This window comes from Varanus komodoensis, unplaced genomic scaffold (assembly GCF_004798865.1).
Source record: "Varanus komodoensis strain SLA01 unplaced genomic scaffold, ASM479886v1 scaffold2, whole genome shotgun sequence".
NCBI lineage: Eukaryota > Metazoa > Chordata > Lepidosauria > Squamata > Varanidae > Varanus > Varanus komodoensis.
In genome coordinates this window covers 19,606,723-19,628,012 of record NW_025335568.1, presented here as the reverse complement: position 1 = coordinate 19,628,012, position 21,290 = coordinate 19,606,723, and the positions used below count along the sequence as shown (strand labels likewise).

General features: G+C 38.1%; 1 protein-coding gene across 1 annotated transcript in view; it reads left to right on the top strand.

Moving 5' to 3' along the window:
• Positions 1–21,290, top strand: part of PPP3CA (protein phosphatase 3 catalytic subunit alpha) — a 213,195-nt gene that overhangs the window by 170,689 nt on the left and 21,216 nt on the right. Inside the window, exons 8-10 of the mRNA XM_044428195.1 lie at positions 1,905–1,999; positions 8,757–8,882; positions 12,093–12,167. Coding sequence (XP_044284130.1) covers positions 1,905–1,999; positions 8,757–8,882; positions 12,093–12,167 — 296 coding nt within the window. The remainder of the gene's footprint in view (positions 1–1,904; positions 2,000–8,756; positions 8,883–12,092; positions 12,168–21,290) is intronic.

Genomic DNA, 21,290 nt, shown 5'->3' with positions numbered 1-21,290 from the left:
CTTTCTGTGCTAGAACCAACAATCCTGTGCTGTAGAAGCCCTGTACATGGCAAAGGACCCTGCAGCATCTTCTAGGGAACCGCAGAGGATACCCTAAAACTGTCAGTACTCCCCAGTGACTGGCTGTCTTTCAAGGAAGTTTCTCAATAACTGTTTCTCGAAGAGGAACCACAGGATACTCCATAATGCAGTTTGAAGTTCACCACCTTTAAAATTCATTATTTACTCATCTACCGTGTTTGATTCGCTCCTGATTAAAATTGAGTAGCTGAGCATTTAAGTCTGAAGTTTAGAAGCAGGACACTGGGGAAATGTATATGCAAGACAACACTGAGGAAAGACAAAATCTTCCTAAGTCTCCTTGGTGCTAATATTCCCTTTTCAGGATCATCTTTGGCAAAAGGATAGGATGCATAAACAAGGCATTTTGGCCGCTAAGATTTGACACTGCGGACAAATACTGAATGATACAAAGTGACCAAATAGCAAAGATAATTGTTATCCAGAACAGAGATCTCAGGCGGAGCACCCCATGCACGCACGCACGCACGCACACTCGCTCACTCACTCACTCGCATGGCTTTTCAGTCCATAATGAGGATCTCAGCTTCTTTTGTTTGAACAGCTGCCTTCTCCTGTGCAGCACTATAAAATGCTGCAGACATTTTTCAGGCATTCAGCAAACCAGACTGCTACATTAAATTGATTAATTAATATTGGAAGGCTCACCTGGCATACGAAACTACTCACATGGTTTCTGCAAATACCTGTACTACATATGCCTGTAAGATATCACACTTGATTGTATGCAAAACCTGATAGAACTAAACATATATCATTACTGATGAATCCAGTTCTTCCTCACGTTGCATTTTTATGTTAACTGTACAGAAAGCCAGATATCTAGAGAGAGTTCCAATGTGTTATTAGTATAGAAGTAATAGGATACCTGTTTTTACCATTTTGCTGCCAAGAATTTCTAGAGTTTTTATATAAACAAAGGAATTAAAATTTAGCATTACTTTGCTTCTTGCTAGGGAGAAAATATCAGTTTTGTTGGTTTGCTTCCAAAGTTCTGGGAGTTTTCATTTTCATTGCTGATCAACTAAATATAGGCCAGCTGAGACAGTAACGTTTTTGTCGCCACAAGCAAATGTAAATGTGAAAAGAATTTTTTAGACATGAATCTGGTTATTCAGTGGCCTGCACAAAATACAACTTCCAGTTTTTTTAAGGGTAACTATTTCCATGGAGAAGGGATAGATCATAAAACATTTAATATGTTATATTATTTCTGGTGTTCTGGAAACTTGGATCACTTCATTTACATACATTGTTTTGCTGGAACACAACTTGTGTTTTTCCAAATGAAAACAATGAAAGCTATCTGCAATCAAAAATTTCATCCATTAATTTTAAGAGGATTTGGGCTGAATGTTGAGGCTTAAACAAGACACGATGCTTTTCTCATAGTTTCCCAGGGGTGCTAGATTTAAAAATAAGTAGCCAGTGGAGTAGGGCAGGGGGCAGAGAACACAGGCAGAGAAGGGGGCACCTTTTGCCCTCACTGTGGTCCACTTAGGTTCAGTTCACATTCCAGAACTATTCGCAATACTAGGAGAACAGGCCAGTGCAAATGCTGTGACAGATGATAGATTTCGGTCTGTGTTTGCAGTCTGTCTAACATGCATTCATGCTTCATTGAAATAATATTAATTGTGAAAACAGTACTTGTTAAGTTGCACCAAGTGACTACAAGCAAGCATATAATTATGTATATGCAAATCACATTGAAATCCATGTAATGTGCATCCGCATAACTGTATCCATAACAAAGTCTAAATCAACATTACCATACCAGCCATTAATGATACTAATAAGGTTACTTATGCGATTTGTCGTAGGTATCGTATGTACAGGAAAAGCCAGACAACAGGCTTCCCTTCACTAATTACAATTTTTTCAGCACCAAACTATCTAGATGTATACAATAACAAAGGTAAGAAAACTTGTTTTGCTGAAAACAAACTTTCTATTAACTCACTGCCTTTCTTTTGCATTGTTTACCTCAACTATTGCTTTTTTAACTTTTCCTGAACTGATGGTTGATTTTTATTCCATTGTTTGAATTTATTAATTTATGTGACTGGACAAACTAATATTAAATGACAATGTTAAGTTAACTTTGCCGCTATTATTATGTCTGAAATTTATTAACGCCATCCAGCATAGCTGCCCATAATCCCCCAAACTCAGACGTTTATGGGCAGCCTATTGAGAAAAGGAGTGTAGAGAGAAAGGTCCTTTTCCCCAGCATGTGAGAAAAAGCCACCACCAGAATCCAGCACATCCCAGATGAGGCTCACTTCTCCCCTCCCCAACCACAGAATGCCCACCAAACACTGATTCTTAGGTTGGGTTTCCAACCTTGAAGCTGCAGGCTGTGTGTGGCGAACTGTGCCAGCTGCAAGGACAGATGGAGGGCTCATCAAGTTACTAGCCCTGGCATCAGTGCACATTTCAAAAGTCAGTGCTAGGACTTGACCTTCCTCATGGCTGTCTAGATGGCCATAAGATTGCACCCCAATTTGCCATTTACAGATGGGGGCTATAGGAAAATAATAGCAGCAATAATATCAGGTATATCTGATATATGTGACACTGCAACAGTCACAGGCAGAGTCGGATATGCATACGGTTACAGCTCTGTTTCTCATTTATTTAGACCATTTCTATGCTGCCCATTCACAAAAAGCCTTGGGGCAGCTTACAAAATAACTAATAATCTAATAATAATTAGACGGTATTCTTCATCTAAACAGTCCAGGTATATAGACAACTGTTACTTCCTTATGTAACAGAAATTTGGAAAAGGCTTGATGAAATGGCACTTTCCAAAAAAGTAAGCATCTAACACTAGCAAATCAGCATTCTTACAGACACTGCATCTGTGTGTCTGCGTCTTATTAATTTATGTTAATGGCACCCTGAGGCACTGTAAAGGGCAGGACATACATACGTATGAATCTAGCTGAAGTGTAAGTTAGTTAGGTACTGGAATGCAGGCCTGGCTATGTTCTGTGAGAGCAAACATCTGCTCATTAATCAGCATTGATGTTATAAGGCATCCTTTGCCCATTTTTTCTGCCAAACCGTACAAGATGGAGGGTTTGCCCATGAAATGGAAGCTATCCATGGCCTACACCCGTACAGCAGCAGTATCATTCTGGTATTGTCAACATGTTTAGTATTCACTCAGGTCCATAAATCAGATGTTTTGTGCATATACTGCTTTCATATATGGAAGGCAGATGCATTTTTATTCGCAAGAATGCTAATAAACTGAGATCTGATTAAATTTTGATTTTATATGAAACAACGTAGTACAGCATTGTAAAACATGTATCAGTTTGTGCAGCAATATTTATGAAACTGAACATTTTGTAGTTTCTCTTTAAAAACGTAAAGTTATTTCTGCATGAACTTTCTATTGCTCTGTTATATATTTTTTAATTTGTCACAGAATTGGGCTTTTCCATTATATAACCTCTAGATGGCACAGTAGTATAGCAGAATAGCACAAGTGAAAGTGGGGATTCCCTTTTACATATAACAACTCATTTTCCCTGCTCTAAAAAGACTTGCCAGAAGTACTCTTTAGACACAGAAGCAAAACTGGAGATCACAAGATCATCTAATGAACCCATAAACAACGATGAGTACGAATGATGGACGTACCATAAGTGCTTCATGTAGAAGAGCTCAAAAGCACTCTATTTACTTTGAAATATCCATCATTTATTACAGTCAGTTGTAGATTTAAATCAAATAATTTTTAATGACACTGTGAGACAGAGTGGTTTTTGAGCTATAAGGTTTGTTCTCTCAAACGAATTGCAATCCCAGTTAATGGCTATAGAAATGTGAGGAGCTGAAAGCGAAAGATTAATAAGGAAGCATGCATTAAGCCTTGTGAGAGTTTCCACTTACGAGTCTATTGAAAAGCACCAATTACATTAAATAAATTGCAGTTAGGCAACTGATTTAAATAAATGTGTGCAATTTATGTTAGGTTATTGTGCTTAGATGAATCAGCAAGATGTGGACTGAGAGGTATACTTGGATTTGAGTGTATCTCCATCCCTGGATGTTCAGGATCAACCTTCCTCTACCTGCTTCCATCGAGAAGTGTCGTCTACACTGGGGGGTTTGCCCCCCCCCCCAGCTTTTTAATAGTATTTCTGAGGTACAGCAGCCAAACTTTGCGCAGTATTTTAAGTATGGTCTTTCAGGAAACCATCAATCAGGCCTAGAACTCATTTGCAGACAATTAAGATCTGGAAAAGCAGGACAACAACACTATAGTGAAAAACACAGTAATGTACTTAGAATTTTGCTGCTGTTATTGAGTCCCAGAAACAATTAGATCGTACAAATGCATTTGATAATAGAGAGAATTAATTCTAGGAAGGACTGATACATTTTTTTCTGAAAGCTTAATGGGCAGCATAATTATCATTTGTACAATATTTGAGAATTGGCAATTCTTAAATGTTATAGATTTAACTGCACAGCAGTGCCAGAGGAACACACTGAACTGTGTATTCCTTTCATCTGTTCTTTGCTTTCAGTTAGAATTTTCGTAGCTGGTTCTTTTTGCATTCACCTGTTATAAAGTATGTGTTCCCTTCTGCTTTTTGGATAATGACTAAGGTTGCCTCCCACCCCCAGCCTTTAAAATAAAGCTTTTGAAAAGCAGTTTAAATTGTTGTTTTAAAGTTACTTGTACTTGAGTGCAATATCAGCAGTATAAATTATTAATGTGATGCAAGTTAAAGAAGCTTTTAGATTCCCCAAATGAATTATTCATTTCATCACTCCATAGTTTTTAAAATCCCCCAAAAAATCATGTTTATAGCCAACTGCTCTTTAAGTAGGATTTTTAGAAGTTTCTAAAGCAACTTTTACTCTCCCTCCCCCCCCAAAAAAAGTCACCAATGAGCTTTCATAAATTATAAGGATTAGATTTAATGTTTAGTGAGGTGACTAACAGATGGATTTCAGGGTCTCATGCACATACTGCATTAAATACCTATGTTTTAATTTAAATATTAGCAGTAGGGTAATATAGGTCCTATCATTTCTATGAATATGAACAGAAAGTCTGCTAAAGCTGAGCTAAAGTAAATAAATGGAAAATGTTAACACATATCTCACATGTAAAGGGAACCGCAAGCCATGTTTGCCTTTTCTAGAAAACATTTTTGCCTTTTCCGTCCTAAAATAACATAATGTTAAAGGCAAGGTCGAAAAACAACATATGTTCCATTCTTTTTATATTTCCTACACAAGTGCAGCAGAAATCTGGATGGTTCACACTGTGAGTAGGGGATGTAGGTGCGAAGATATAGTTGGAATCCAGTATTATGACAAATTCTTAGCCACACAAAAATGCTGTAAAGTTTTACCTCTGTAGACTCTGTAGACTTGGTGGGATCGAAGGTTGCGCTACACATAGCGGGGCAATAGATCTGCAGCATCTTTTATACTGAGCACATTTCTGCAAAGGAGGGAAAGCCTGTTCTTTCCGCACGATTTCCTTCACAGAGCAAGCAAGAGCATAGAGGGTCACTTAGATTGCGTAAGTAGCATGGTGGAGGACGGAAAATTGGGCAACTCCTCTTCCAGCTCCATGGCCACAATCTGAATAAGACCCTCCTGGAACTGCTTAAAAAAATCTAGAGAACCTGTGACATATCATTTACCACTTCAATGAGTATATTGTGAAAACTCTTTTCTGATTGTATTAAATTGCATTAAAATTGTATTTTAATTGTATTAAACTCAGTAAGGCATAAATAGATCTGAAAGTCCTCTTTGCTGTTGAAATTGTCACAACTTATATAAGGCATATCTGTGATCTGGGGATAGTTTATTAAGTACATAATCCTGTGCAAAGATAGGCAGAAAAAGCCCTTAATTCCCAGTATTTGTCACCTCGTATGCCTGTGATTTTAGTAACTTAAGTAAATGAGTTTATAATAAAATAGCATGTGAATAAAAATTGCCTTTATAAATAAAACTGGTGTACTGACCCACTGCATGGAGCTTTGAAGTAACTGTTTTATACCTATTTTAGAATATTGTGTTAGCTACTAAGTGGTGCTGAGTTACAAATTCAGATTTCCTTATGATTAATACCTAATTGTATCTGGTATCTTATATTCAAAGCATGTGTTCTGCTATTGAGAAATGGTGCTTTCCCATCAAAAAGAGAAGCATCTCTATACCATCAACATTTATCCAACAAGTACTGAACTGTATTACCCCAATACAACAAGACATGTAATCTGATAGAGAACATAGAACTGGAGGAACTAGCCAGTTTTTGCATACCAGTTCTGCTGATAAAACTTGGTAGTATTTTATGCAAAGCTGGAAAGACTTCTGCTACAAGAGATAACTGTATTCTGAATAATTCTAGAAGGAGACGTGGCAGCGGAAAGATTTAGGACTCTTGGCTATATCCATTGAATTTCAAATTTTTATTCCTGTCCATAATGGTGGTAAATAGCTATCCGTCTCCAATATGGCTCGGCTACACCTTCCTAGCTTTTATATTTTACTTGAGATTATGTCCATAGATTGTAAGCATCTTCTCTGCCACGGGCTATATTCTGTTTCACCAGCAGCTGCATGGTTAGTCCCCCGTTTTCCCTTTCGCTGACTCCCACTTTTCTCTTTATGCCTCCTCTTTCCCATCCAGCAAACAGATAGGGAAGGGCTGCTCTTAGTAGAGGTCTGAACTGACCACATGCAGAGGACTTTTGAAATGAGACTGAGGGCCACATGAAATGAGGCCAAAGACTACAGGTTAATCAGCTCGATGTGATCAAAGGCTGTCTGGGTTCAAACCTAATACTGAACTATGAATTAGTATTACCTGAATGTGATTCAGGTAATTCATAGTGTTCTACTGTCTCCTCCCCTCATGTGTTCTGATTTCCTTCCTGACTTCCAATTAGTGACAAACCATAGTTTGATCAGTTCGGACACCATTTCAAACTATGATTTGCTACACAATTGGAAATCAGGGCAGGTTGAAGATGGGGGAGTAAGGGGTCTGATGCTGACCACACCTATCGTAGCCACTGGCACATTCAGATGTCATATTAGTCCAACCTGATAATGAAACTTGGTGTGGCCAGGCCACACTGAACCCAACAGATGAAGGACCTAACAACAGATTGTTGGCAACCCCTTCCACGAAATGAAATTAATTAAAAAATTAAATATTAAAATTATTTTAACTATTTGAAAATCCCACTTTGATTTTGATAGCTACCAAATTTAACTAATCCCAAAATGGGATAGCTTGAACTTTTGCATTTTCCCAAGATGGTAGAATCTCAGGAAAAGGTTGAACAGTCAAACCCAGCCCCCTCAAGGTGCCACTTCAAAGGGACAGTCCGCAGCACCAGAGCACGGCCTTCATGTCTCCAGGAAAAATACCATGTTTAAAGGAGAGAAAGACCTGGTGCATCTGAAATGGCTTATAGAGCCTTGGGGGCAACTGGCACTGGCAGGGAGGCAGAGCTGCTTGGCTGGGGTAACAAGGGGTTCTTGCTGTTCTGGGTAGGGCAGGGGCTGCATGATTACCGGCAAGCTTTTCTGTACCCAAAAACATATTTCAGATAGCCATGCAAATTTTAAGGTATTGGGGAGAAAGCACATATTTTATTCTAAAAAATGGATATTAAGATATTACGGGAATAAAATTTATACTCAGCTGTAACTTTTTTCAGTTCCTGTTGTCTGCATGAAGGCCATTTTAGTGAGAGATTGGAGACAGTCACCAGCATTGCTTTTTGCATGCGCCACGTGCTGAGACAGGAAGAGGACACAGTATTGCAGTTCTGGCTTCTTCATGCTTCCCCCAAGAGACCTGTATAAAGGTCTTAGAAGTTGGGGATTCCTGCAGCTCTGCAATTTCCACAGAAATGAACCAAATTAAGAGTTCTTTTCTCTTTGTGAACAACTTAGGCATCCACATCCTTGATATACACTATTCTGAGTGTGTTCAGTAAAGAACAGTTTATAAAATATAAATTAATAAATAAATAAATGTACAGCTGCAGTCTTCAAGCTTTCTCCCATCTTTAGTTAATCTGGGGGCCTATTTCTTCCTCTTTCTACAATAGATTTATTTGGAGATAGTGCTGCTATTGCTCTCCTGTTGCAAATCTTTATCCAACAGTTGAAGACTAGCTCAAGATGGACAGCAAGTACAGTTTTCAACTGCTGTATTTCCCAGCTCCAAAATTGAGAGGCTCTTGCTTTCTGCTGAAGGTTGAGATTTAATCATACTTAAAGTTTCTGAAGCATATTCTGAAGGATTTCACATGTATTATCTAGCTGTAATTATTACAGCAACCTTGCAAAGTAGGTTAGTGTTGTTAAGACAAATAGAGCGACTGAGGTTGAAAGAGTGTTTTGTCTGACAGTGGCAAAATTTCAACTGGGACTTGTATCTCAATCTCTTTGAGTGGAATCCCGAATTTACTCTAAACAGAAACAATTTGTAGATTGCTAGCTTGCTGGCTCAGGAATGCCAGAAGTTGTAGGATGGATTTCTCTCTAAGCATGCATCGGCTGTACATTTAGACACTATTACACAGCAACCCCTTTAGTTTTGTACCAACTTAATGCTGATTTTAAAAAATGTCTCAGTGCATGTGTTCATTTTTCTTTTGCAGCTGCAGTATTGAAATATGAGAACAACGTTATGAATATCAGACAGTTTAACTGTTCTCCTCATCCATACTGGCTTCCTAATTTCATGGACGTTTTTACCTGGTCTTTGCCATTTGTTGGAGAGAAAGGTACATAAACTGCTACCTGTGTGAAAATGGTTTCTCTGTGGAGTAGGATGAAGAATGGAACTTTTCACTACAAAAAGGGCTGGTACAGCTGGCCGTACAACATACTGGAAATGAATCAGCCAGGCCAGATATGAGAGAGTTTGCTTTATGATGCACAAAGCAATACAACCAACATAATGACCTACTTTGGTTCCTAACTTTTTTCTTAATAGGAATGATAGCAATGCTTTTTTTAAAAAACTGTAGCAGACAATTCTGAATTTGAAACACATTCATCTTTTAAATACAAGTTGTTTAAGGTTTAGCTTATCCCGGAATGGTAATAAAATTCAACATCATTTTTCAGACTCTTACATTAGGCTTTTTTTTCTGAAAATGATGGCCCTCCTTATCCTAGATCACTCCATCAATACATTTTCCTGCATCACTTCCAAAACTCTTCAGACAGAACTCAGAAAATCTTCCTAGTTTGAGAGCGTCTGTACCAGCTTAAACCAATTATAGTATGGTAAAAAATATTTAGAATAAGAGACAAAGCAGGTCAACAAGATGAAGACAGGAAGTAGTTAAAGCTGACACGGTTTTTTTTTTTTTTTTAAGTATTAGATTCCATGCAATCTTTCCTTGTAAATAAACCATGCCTGCTTGTTTGGAAGACGTTTTTCTTAATCCTAGGGCTTGAGGAAATTCTGCCATTGATCCCACATCTACAGAAAATTAGAACTATCAGCATGTGGATAAGCACCTTTTCTATGGAACTGCCACCTCTTTGGAATTCATTTACCAGCAAAGCTTACCAAATCAACTCTTTTTGATTTTTTGCCACCGGCGAATGCATTCTTATTTTTCCAGGCTTTTAAATATTTTATATAATTTTATTTCTGGCTTCTACATAATTGTTTTTTGCCATTTCAGGCAAGTATGTGTGTTCCATATATTAATAGTTTTTTTAGGGTTCTAAACTGGCCTGAGTAATGTTGAGTTCACACCTAAGGCACAGTCCTTTGTTTAGACATAAAAAATCTCCACAGCTCTGAGCATTCCTCAACTTGCCAAAAGTTTTTGCAATCTTTTCTGTTTAAACTTGTATAGGATTGTGCCCTAAAAGCATTAAAAATATATTCTGAGCTTGTAATTATTCACTACTCAATGAAAAAGTGCAAAGTTGTGCTTCTAGGTCCTTATTTTTGTATTACTTCTCAAGTGAGGACAATGACTAAATGGAGCTGCAAACCAATTCTGGAGCTCAAATTCTGCTTAGCCTTAACTCAGATGAGATTCTGAATATAGAGCTTCCCTGGACTGGTACACAAAATGAGCTTGTAGTGTTAAGAAACCCATTTGAGTAAGAAGCAAAAATCCCTAGAGGGTGGGAAGTAAAACAAAATAAAAAGTTTCTAAACCACTGATTTCCCAACTCAGAACCTATGTGGAATTCCTAGATTCCTGGAGAAATTTCAGCAATGGTGGGGTATTTCGTAATACAGCAGAAACAACCAATAGGCCTGCTTGTCGGTATGAAGTCAGCTTGTTGATGTGATTCATTTTGTTTGTGAGAAAATTAATAAGAAAAATTAGTCAGGAATAAGGTTGTTATTATCTTAACCAAGTAAATATAATATAGAACAGTTTTTGAATGTAAGATGTACCAGGTAAATAAGAGCGCAAGGGCTAAGTATATGGAACTAGTAAAAGTTGAGTTTCAGACTGTTATATATTTCAAAATATTAGATATTTCATTCAATGTATTTGCATTTAATCATAATCATGTTCAGTTCTGATTAGTTACGTAAAGCATTGTAACGGTTCAGAATTATTTTAGCCCTTAAGTATAATCAATTATGCATTCCTTTCTTTTCCGTAAATCCATCACTTTAAAGTTCGGTTGCTTTGTAAAACATCTTCTTTTGTAGTCAACTCAGTACACTAGAATTACCATAAAATGTCCAGCATTAATAAGATGTGTGTAATGATAGAAAATCCAGGCACAGAACTCCTGGGTCTTGCTGCAGTTGGTGCTGCCGTGAAAGGCATCTACCTGTTGAAGTCTGCCTTACATAACACTGTCATTATTAAATCTGCATAGACCACCATCCACCCATTACTATAGAAGAATTGGCTTTAAGCACAAGCCCCTAAGATTTAATTATATATCTAAAAATGTGATGTGTGGATGCAAAAAGCAGATAATTGAAAATGATTGTATTATAAAGTCTACACATCAACAAACAAATGTCCACAGTCCCTGCTCAATATATACTTTGTGGAGAAGACAGATTTGTGTCTGAGTAATGTGTGAAACAGTTCTAAGAATATGGACTGTATTCCTCTTTTTATACAGCTCAGCTTATAGTTGAAGATGCCTTATGAAGTAGGAACAACCTCCTTTAAGCTGACCTCTATATAGTCATTAAACACCACTTTTCTGCAAAGCATAACAGCTACTGGTACAAAGACTCTGAACTTAAAAGATGCTGTTGTACATTTTGTGAATTTTATGAAGTATTCCTATAGATAGCAGTGCCTTTTTCCCATTTTAAACTTTCCTAGGTACTTAGCTTTTATCTCTCCTATCCTCTCCTCTTTTTTTCTTTGCTAACTTGCAGCACCCAATTACCTCAGCCTTTTGCCTAGAAAAATGGGGAGTGTAGTCCCCACTCAGCCATGGAGCTCACTGGGTGAATTTGGGATATCCGTAGATTCTCAGTCCAACCAACTTCACATGGTTGCTGTAGTAGGATAAGTTTGAGGAGAATTATGCAAGCCCCCTTGAGTAAGGAAAAAAAGTGGAGTACAAACATAATACACAGAATACATAGCAACATTTCAGTAGGTATAGTAGAGAGCCTGACCAAAACTGTTCAACTTGGACTGACAAACCAAACTTCTAAGAAAAGGATGTCGAACTTTCTTTTTGTAGTTCAGAGTCTGAAACGAAGGAATGAACATATCTATACTTTAGATTAGGAGTTTTACTTGTGCAATGGTTTTGGCAGTGAAGAGTACTGCATCTCCCTTATTAAGCACATGAGATCTTGGACCTGACTCGTGTATTGTGAAAATAGCATAAAAATTCTGTGCTATCAGGCTTATGCTATGCCAAAGCTTTTGTGTCCTGACTGTCATTAGTCTACTGCACTGGCAGTGTTCTTGTGAGGCCCATTGGGTCTGTCCAGTTCTCTCACATTCTCTCACTTACTTCCTTTGTAGTGACAGAGATGCTGGTCAATGTTCTGAACATTTGCTCAGATGATGAACTTGGAACAGAGGAAGACGGCTTTGATGGTAAGATCCTTGATCCGTTCGCTGAGGTGGTTTGCTCTGATTAACATTTGTGCCTGAAAACGATCTTTATTAATCTGAAGGCAAGCCATAGAGAGGGTTCTGGGAAGATCTCTCTGGACTTGTTTTCTTCCAAGCTGCCCGAAACAGTGTTCTTGCTAGATGATGATATGTTTGCCTTTGTGCATGGTTTGTAAAGAAAGAATGAAATATCTGTCCTTCTCAAACCTAGATAGTACTCATTACTCAGCTGTCTTTTTCCTACCCATCCTCTGTATTGCCAGTCTGCTAACTATAGAAGGCCCCACTGTGTAGACTAGTGCCAGCCATTTATGTGACCAGAAGGATCTGGAGGCCCACAATCCTGCTTAACAGAACAGTATCAGTAATGCTAGGCCAATTATGCTCCATTATTGTAAAACAACTTGCATTCTCAAAGGGAAGTTCATCAAATGTAGCCCTGTAGTGGCGTACAGTCATGTGCAACTTAGCTATCTCCGCCTCCACACCCACACACAATCACATGCCACATAATCCAGACAGCTCAGCCAAGTGAGTCAAATGACACCAAATCAGAAGCCATTCAGAGAGAGTGCCTTCCTGACACGTTTTTGTAATCTCACAATATATAACATTAATTACCACAATATATGGTTGTGGTAATCACTTCAGTTGACTTTTTAAATGATTAGGCAAACATCATAGCTGTATCTCAGTAGTGATCATGTGACAATGAAAATGGGTCCACTTGTTCAGAAACACTTTGCTTTTGAACTTACAAGAGATATTTGGTTGACCATTTCAGTAGACAGAATATTGAATATAGAAAGACCAAATTATCAAGATATCCCTTGCTTTCTGTTCCAAAGATTCTCCTTTGCTTTGGTGACCAAAGCAAAAATCCTAATTTCCTCAGTGCATCTAAAGCTAAATAACTAGGAAGAATAAGTAGAAGTATCTTATTCAGGATTCCAACAACTTTTCCTTTCACCCCGCAAAAAACCTAGGCTTCACTCTTTCCCCTCTATCTTGTACATCATTTTTCCAAGGGACATTGAACATTATTTGGCTGAGTAAGCCCACTCCTCATCAAGCTGTTTTCAGGAAGGGTGTCCCTGAAGTGGTATTTTAATGAAAAATGGCTGATTCATTTTGTGAAAATTCATTGTGTGAAATGAGAGAGAATGAGTAGCTCAGCTATTTGAGATAATTATCATAATGCCACCATAATAGATCAAGTTTGGGTGGTCTTATGTTGCAGTTTGTATTAATTAAACATTGAAATTTGGAGCAAAGTAAAAGAATAGGCATTTAAAAAAAAAGCATCAACTTCTTTTGTATCTATGTCTATTTTACACCCTTTCAAAACAAGAAGAAATATGATGCAAAGAGAAAATTTAGGTAAACATAGGTAGAGTTTGGGTGGTAGAGGTTTCAGTTTAAAAAATTCATTCACAGTGGTGAAATAGAAGTGCAAGTTTTGCTACTACAGTCTATTTGCTTTTCTTGGTCTTTTGTGTCACCTAGGACCATTGGATTATGCTAACAAAAGAAATTCAACTCACATGGAACCACTGTTAAGCTTTAATAAAATAAGTTTGGAGTGACCATTTATTTATCACCACAAATTATACATATTTGAAATGAAAAGCTGAATACATTAATTTGTATATGCAACTACACATATAGAAACAATTGCTATAATTTAAATACCCTTACCATGCATCTCACTGTAATTGAAATGATTTTGACCCAAGAAACAGGGGAAACAAATAATGGACTGCCCTCCATAAAGTAGGACAAATAGCCACACTTAAATGAGTCTGAATTGAGGATTGTAAGAAAGCTATCTTACACTTGCCAAGTGTATACATCCTGATTACAGGATTTTTTTTTAATTTAAGAAATGCTATCATATAAGCTAGTAATTGTACTTCATTGTGTTGGCAAAGATTTGTCTATTATTTCTGTGGGACTTTCAGTACACAAAGTAGTTTATAAACCATACTAAAATCTACCTTAATGGGCCTAACTGAATGCCTGCATTTTAATAGAATAATTTTCATATCACTTCTTTAGAATATTTCTTTCCCTAATTGCTATACTTAGACTACATTTTCCCTATTTTAAAGGCCTGAGACAGGTTTTGTTTCAGCCTTGAAGACTTATCAAAAGTTTTCTGAAGTGTCTTTGTTAATTTTAAATCTGTTCTAGGATAGCTTCTTTGGCTTTAATGGAACAACTACCTTGCTTCATTAAAGCCAAATGGAGCTTTGAACCTTGAAGATGCTGCAAGAACTTCCGCCAGCCTGATGCCTAGGGATGCACCAATATAATCAAATCCATTCTATCTGTGTTTCATTCCATTGTCCACTCAATGACAAGATTAAATTATGGTTTAAGGATATATGATAATCCAATTCCTTTTATGCAAGTGCATACCAGCACTCTTGTGCATGTGTAAATGCACATGTGCACAAATTCCCCGAAAGTAGGAAAAAATGGACTGTGGAATTCATATGACACAAAAGAGGCGAGTCAGCTATGGAATCTGCATTTCAAAGTCATAGAAATTCTAACTCATTTGAGTCCATTGTGGATTTCCCCAGCCTCCCTACCAGTGGCCATCAGATGTTTTGGACTTCAGCTCCGAGAAGCCCCAGCCAGCATGGTCAATGGTCTGGAATATAATTCTAAATGCTGCCAGGTTGCAGAAAGCCTACTGTACAGCCTGAAGACTTTAATCTGAAGCACACTGACTTGGGCTAATGTCATGGATGAGATATGCATACCTGAGTCTGATTGGTATAAAATCAATTGTTATAAAGAGAATGAAATTAAGTGACCGAGATACAATCTATTAAAATAAAACCAAAATGTATTGGAAGTTCTTATAAAAAGTGAAAGCCATAATTGGTACCCTTTTATCAGTTCCTTGAAAGAAAGACCGATATTTTTCAAACTATCCAAATTTGTGTTCTTGTTCATAGTCTACAGTGCTGAAAAATGATATTCCTGCATTTCTACTAGTTGAAGAATATGTAAACTGGAATGCCATTGCCTCTGGAAGTCTAATGCACAAAGTAAACCTATTGTATTACCTTGCTGTCACACACAGACACTGGAAAGTGTCAATACTCTAACAGAGGAGTGAATGATAAGCCCCTGAAGCAATTCTATATGGCTCCTTGCAATCTACACAATGTTCAAGGTGTGCTCTCCTCCTTGAAAGTAGGTAATAATTAGCCTTAAAAGTAGGTATTAATTAAATAAAAATAAAAAAATAATTTTGAATAATAAAAATAACTCCTATCAGAAAAAGAAAAATTATTTCCTACTGATTCTATCATTCTTTTCTTCCCATGCTCACCCAGCAGAATGCAAAAGGGTCATTCCAAGAACCTATATAGAGGGAGAGTCAGGGCAGAGGAAAGCTGGGGAATTGGCAACTTCAGGATGCAGTGATGGCTACCAGTTTGGATGGCTTTAAAAAGACTAAATCATGGAAGAAAAGGGCATCAGTAACTGCTGCAGGAGCAGAGCAAACCATATTTTGCTTGAATTCTGTCGATAAAGGAATCTGCATTTTGAGTAGCCCAATATATAACTATTCCAAATAGCATATTTGCCACAATCAGAGTATTTAAAAAAAAAATCTGCTGCACTAGATGTGCGGAGTGTTTTGACACTATTCTGCTTGACTGATCGATAGTGTAGTTTCAGCCCATGGGGCAGAATCCTGTCTTGCCACTTCACCTCAGCAAATTCTGTTCCTCCAGCATAGCAGTTCCTAAAGAAACTGGGAATCCTGACCCACCCCATTCCAGATATTAATGTTTCAGTTCACTCTGGTTGTTAATTCTCCGTTGTGTTAGCCATGGGTCTTGCATTAGAACAGGAGCCGTATAATATTTCTTCTTTGACTTCACACTCCTTAGCCTTTTTAATCTGAATGGCTGTGACAGCCAGATTAGCAAACAGTTCATTCTTTAGCCATATGCCCCACTTAGATAGCCATTTCTTCCACTATTGTGCTACATGGTCTGCTAGGCACCTAGGACAGAATAGACACCAGTTGCAAGTCATGGCGTCAACCAACAACATGGTGTCAAATGGCTTGTGGAGGCAAGCTGGTTAAATAATAGTGGCGACAAAGAGGCCAAGAATGAGACAGGCATTGAAAGAAGAAAATAGCAGGAGAACCACCAGTAGCCCATGGGGAAAAGGATACCAAATTGCATTCGAATAATGACCTCTCAGCTTGGCAGAAAGAGGTGCTTTTCACAAAACTAAATTCGAAACTATATTTTGCCTCAGCTTTAAGAACCTGTAATGTCAAAGTACTGAAAGAGAGGTAATAAACAATTTTTATTGAATGAAAGTAAGGCTTGGGAATATTGAACGCAGAGGAGGAGAAAGAAGACCAAATATGAAATAGATTAATTCCATAAAGGAAGCCATAGCTTTGAGTTCACAGGAGCTGAGCAGGGCAGTGAAGGACAGGAAAATTGGGAGGCAACTTGTTTATAAGCTTGCCGTACATCAGAGACAACTTGACAACTTGACAACATGCAACAACAAACAGTTGCCATATGTTTTAAGAGGAATCACTGTCAATTTCTAGTGGATATGAGTAGGTTGGGGCCTGGTGGTTAACAAAATGAAAATGGGCTTTTTGCGATAATGCTTCCTGTGATTATTTGTTCAGACTTGATCATTTGTCTGCCTTGAGGAAAGGAAAAAGCTAACACAGATGTAAATGCAATGTATCTTAACTTCCTTCTGCTGCTTGTTTATCATCAAATAATGCTTATAGGTGGATGTGAAGCAGTACACTTCTCAGCTAAACAAATTGTACATATTGCTAGCAATCAGAACTAGCCAGTTCAACCATCTTACACCTTGATTTTGTATCCTAATTAGCAGTGTTCTTGGCTTAGTGGATTTGACTGAAATAATTAGAGACCATAGGGGATAATAATTAGAATTAAGCACTTTTATGATTGACAGCTTGACAACAGAATACTTGATTTGTCCTCTGCATTATCACCAATAGCACAAGTACCTTTTCTTAATTGGCTGACCTGTTTTATGTTGTTCAGATTAATTTCATTGAAATATAATAATAACACTTTTAAATATGCCATATATTCTCTGGGTGGTCATTGTGAGGGAACTGGAGCTGTTGTATAGCACCACATCTAAAGTAATTAACTGTTAATATTCCAATTTGAGAGGTTGGTTTATTGCATTGTGTATGAAAGTTGGTGTGGTAATGTTATAATTGTGTAATGCTAATGTTGTTAGCTACCTAGAGTCCCAATCTCTGGGAACAAGTGGGATATTCTTCTTCATCAACAACATCATCAAAGTGCCACTCGCCTGTTGATAGCTCTGTGTAAAAAGAGCTATCAACTCTGCTGTAAACTTAAGCAATATTTTGTGGCGTGTCTGAATCCGTCAGTTCAATAGAAGTGAGAGCTGTTATTCAGAAAAAGTTACTTAAAACTATCAATTAGTTACTTACTGAATTAATATACATTTAGTTAAAAGATGTCTGTACCATGTCTTACGAAGATTGTTTTCCATAAGATATCACAGCATCAAAAATCGGTAATGAAACAACTAGCAGATAAAACAAGCACTAGCAAGGTTGAAGTGGCTGAACCTTGACCAAAGGGAATAAAAAGGCTTTTCCATGGCACCAGGGAGAGAGTAGTGTTCTTCATGGTCTCTGTGCATAGCACCCATGGGCTTTTGCTCCTGCTTAGAGCCTAAAATCAGGAAAGACTTCTATGGCTAAGCATGTGGGAGGGTATTCTATAATCAGAGAGCTGATGGCACTTGTTTCACTTGTAACAAGGAGGAAACTGAGGAAAAGCCTTGGTTTCTGATGGAAGAGTTCAAGCAGGAAGATCTGGGAGACAGCCAGTGTGGCATAGTAGCCCTAGTGTTAGACTACAAATCCGAAGATCTGAGTTCTAGTTCCCACTGAGCCATCAAAGTTCTTGGGTGACTTTAGGCAGGTCACTGGCTCTCAACCTAACCTTTCTAAAGGAATATTAGTGAGAGAATAAAATGGAGTAGATAAAAACTTGGTAAGCTGTCTTCGGTTCCTGGCAAGAGGGATGAAGGCAGGGTATAAGTGTAATGCATTGATAATGGGAGAAGCCGCTCTTCAAAACTTGGCTTCCAGTCTGTGTAGGGCTTTAAATGTCAATAGTGGCACGTGGAAACATACAGGATGTGGAGCTTTTTAATCACTGGTGTGCTATAATTCAAAAAATCTTCTACACACAAAGTCCTTCATTGGTCATCTTCAAAGACAGCCCCAGCTATAGTACATTAAACAGTCTACTTGTGGGGCTGGGGGTTGGGTTGAAAGAGTACTGAGAAGCTTCAGCTGGCCAACCAGATGAAGCTAGTAGAAGGCTTACTGATCCAGGAGAATCTTCTAGCTGCAAGCCTGTTCCTTCATGTGGAGTCCAGTCCCTTCTGGAATAAATTTCATGCCTGCTCCTTGAACCTGAAGCCCATCCCCCCATTAATCTTGTCAGGATGAATTTCAGTTTCTCGCTGAGCCCATCACTAATTCCAAACACTGTACTTCTCCAGATTTTACCTGACTTACATGATAAAGAGAAATAGTGCAAAGTGTCATCAGCAAACTGGTGATTTCTTTTGCCAAATCTCTTAGAAGTCTGCTAAAAATCATAGAGGACAAGATAAAAATGTTAAAAATCATAACAAGAAAGAACCAAATCTCTGGAATAAGCCGTTCAGGAAGACCCAGAACCATTCTCAGGAAGCTGCCAACTGCCAATTCACAGAGTTGGTCCAGAAGCAAATCATGCTTGATCAGATCAAAACTTCCTGGAGGTCAAGCAGAATTAATGGGGTTGGATTGCACATGTCTTTCCTCCACCAAGGTCACCAATGCCTTTTCTGTGCAGACCTGAGAGCAGATTGAACTGGGTCTAAAAACGTGTGCCATTCAGAGCAGCCTGGAATTAAGCAGTAATTATTTGCGTCAGCACCTTGACCAAATTATTTATTTATTATTTAAAACATTTAGATGCCACCTTTCACACTATTGGCATCCCTAGACGGCTAAAAGATATATAGTGACTGTATTTTGGTTCTCCGAATCCAAAGAAGTCTTTTCAAGGAGCATCCACACATCCTTAAAGCAATTTAGGCTATTTTCTTTATGGACCTAAATAGACATCCCCCTCCTTAGCCCCAGGATCGCAAAGTGGTTGCATGTAGAAGAGATCATCCAGACCACAGGTCTTTTATCTGCTTTGTCAGTCTGCACAAACTGAATCCCATCCAACGAAATTGAAGTGTATCCCTGGCACTGTTACAAATGAGGCATCAATACCCCAGCATATAGGAGTTCTTTTATCTTTGGAATGTCAGGTCAACTTGTCACAACAGACTGTCAGGATTCTGGGATCACTCCCTATGGGCCTAGTTGTAGCATGCAAAAAAGCTCTTTTGGATGACTTTCCAAAACATGACATTGCTTCTTTGCCACTCTCACCACCACAGTGTAAGGTTGATAATGAACTCATTCTTGGCTTAGAACATATTTACTGCAAATCTTATGCCACTAATATTCTAAATCTGTTCAACCCCTTGGAAAAATACTGCGAGAAGATACAGTCAGTTTCTGGTTTAGAGCACAGTTAAAATGGTTTGTATGAAGTAAATGGTCATGAGGTACTTATGATGGAGAAGCAGTTTCTTAGACTAGAACTCATGAGATCTGGTTTCTAGTCCCCGTGCAGCCATGAAGCTCTTTGGGTCACTTGCTCAGTGTAACCTGTCCCACAGAGAAAATAGAGAAAAGAAGGATGAAGTAAGCTCCTTTGGGTTCCTTGCAGGGAAAATTGTGAGATACAATCGATACAATATATACAATTGATAATTAAATATGTTTGGCTTGCATTCTAAATCATTCAATAGCCTTCTTTGTTGGTATAACTTCCAAATAATTAGTACAGTGCTAGAAGTTCTGAGAAGGAATATAACATAACATGGATTATTTTATTTCCTGCCTTCCAGTTAATTTGTCCATCATGCATTTTCTAAAAAGCAGGGGTTAGATTCATGACTATTTAAATCGTGAGCAAGTGTCTCAAAAAGATAAAACCTATTTATATATCTTAGAGTATTGGTGGATTATCAACGAAAGCTTAGGAAAGGTCTTCCTAAGGTGGTGGTGGTGGTGGTGATGATGATGATGTTTAAGAGAAAGGAAAGGTAGGAATATAGATTGAGACATGACAAACAGGAAGTAGGACAAGAAGAGAGTCATTCATATATTAAAACAAATTGATGTGAATACCATATAATTCCATGATTGGAGTTAAATGTGGATTGCAAAAATGTCCGAGCTGTTTGTTTGTTAACTTTTTGAAAGGAAGGTAGTGAGAAATGACTGTACTGCTAATCTGCTCTGAGGTCACTATTTTTCTTTTTCTTATGACCTTCTAATGCTGCAGTTCTTCCAGGAACCTCAGGGTGTGTCATACACCATTCTCACCTTGGCAGATTTATGCCTGCACAACTAGAGATAATGGCTCACCCAAGGACATCTCATGATCTTCATGGTAGACCGCAGTTTTCAGCTGCATTCTAGGCCACCTCTTTAACCTCTGTGTCAAACTGGCTCTCAATAAATGTAGATGTGTTAATTTATTCCCACCTAGTCTATTTAAATGAAGCAGATATCCACCCCTTCATACATGCACGCACACTATCTGTACATGCAAGTGGACATCTCAAAAGGAATGCGGATGCATTTACAGTTCTGTGTAGGGTTTCCTATATGTGGACCATCTACATGCACACCGCCATATATTTATGGTGACCTTTTTTCAGGGGTGTGGTTGAACATAGCAATGTCATGATGAGGTGGACATGGCAATATCATGGGCACAATCAGTGGCCAAAGTCCTTCTGTCCCTCCACACATAGACTATAAAAACCATAAAGGGAATAACTGATAAGTAGGCCTTGTATCAGGGGCATTTTGATACATGTGGCATGAATATATTTCAATCATCTGATAAGGAACTTAGTCAAGACATACAAATTAAACTCAGCAATGTTGTAGCA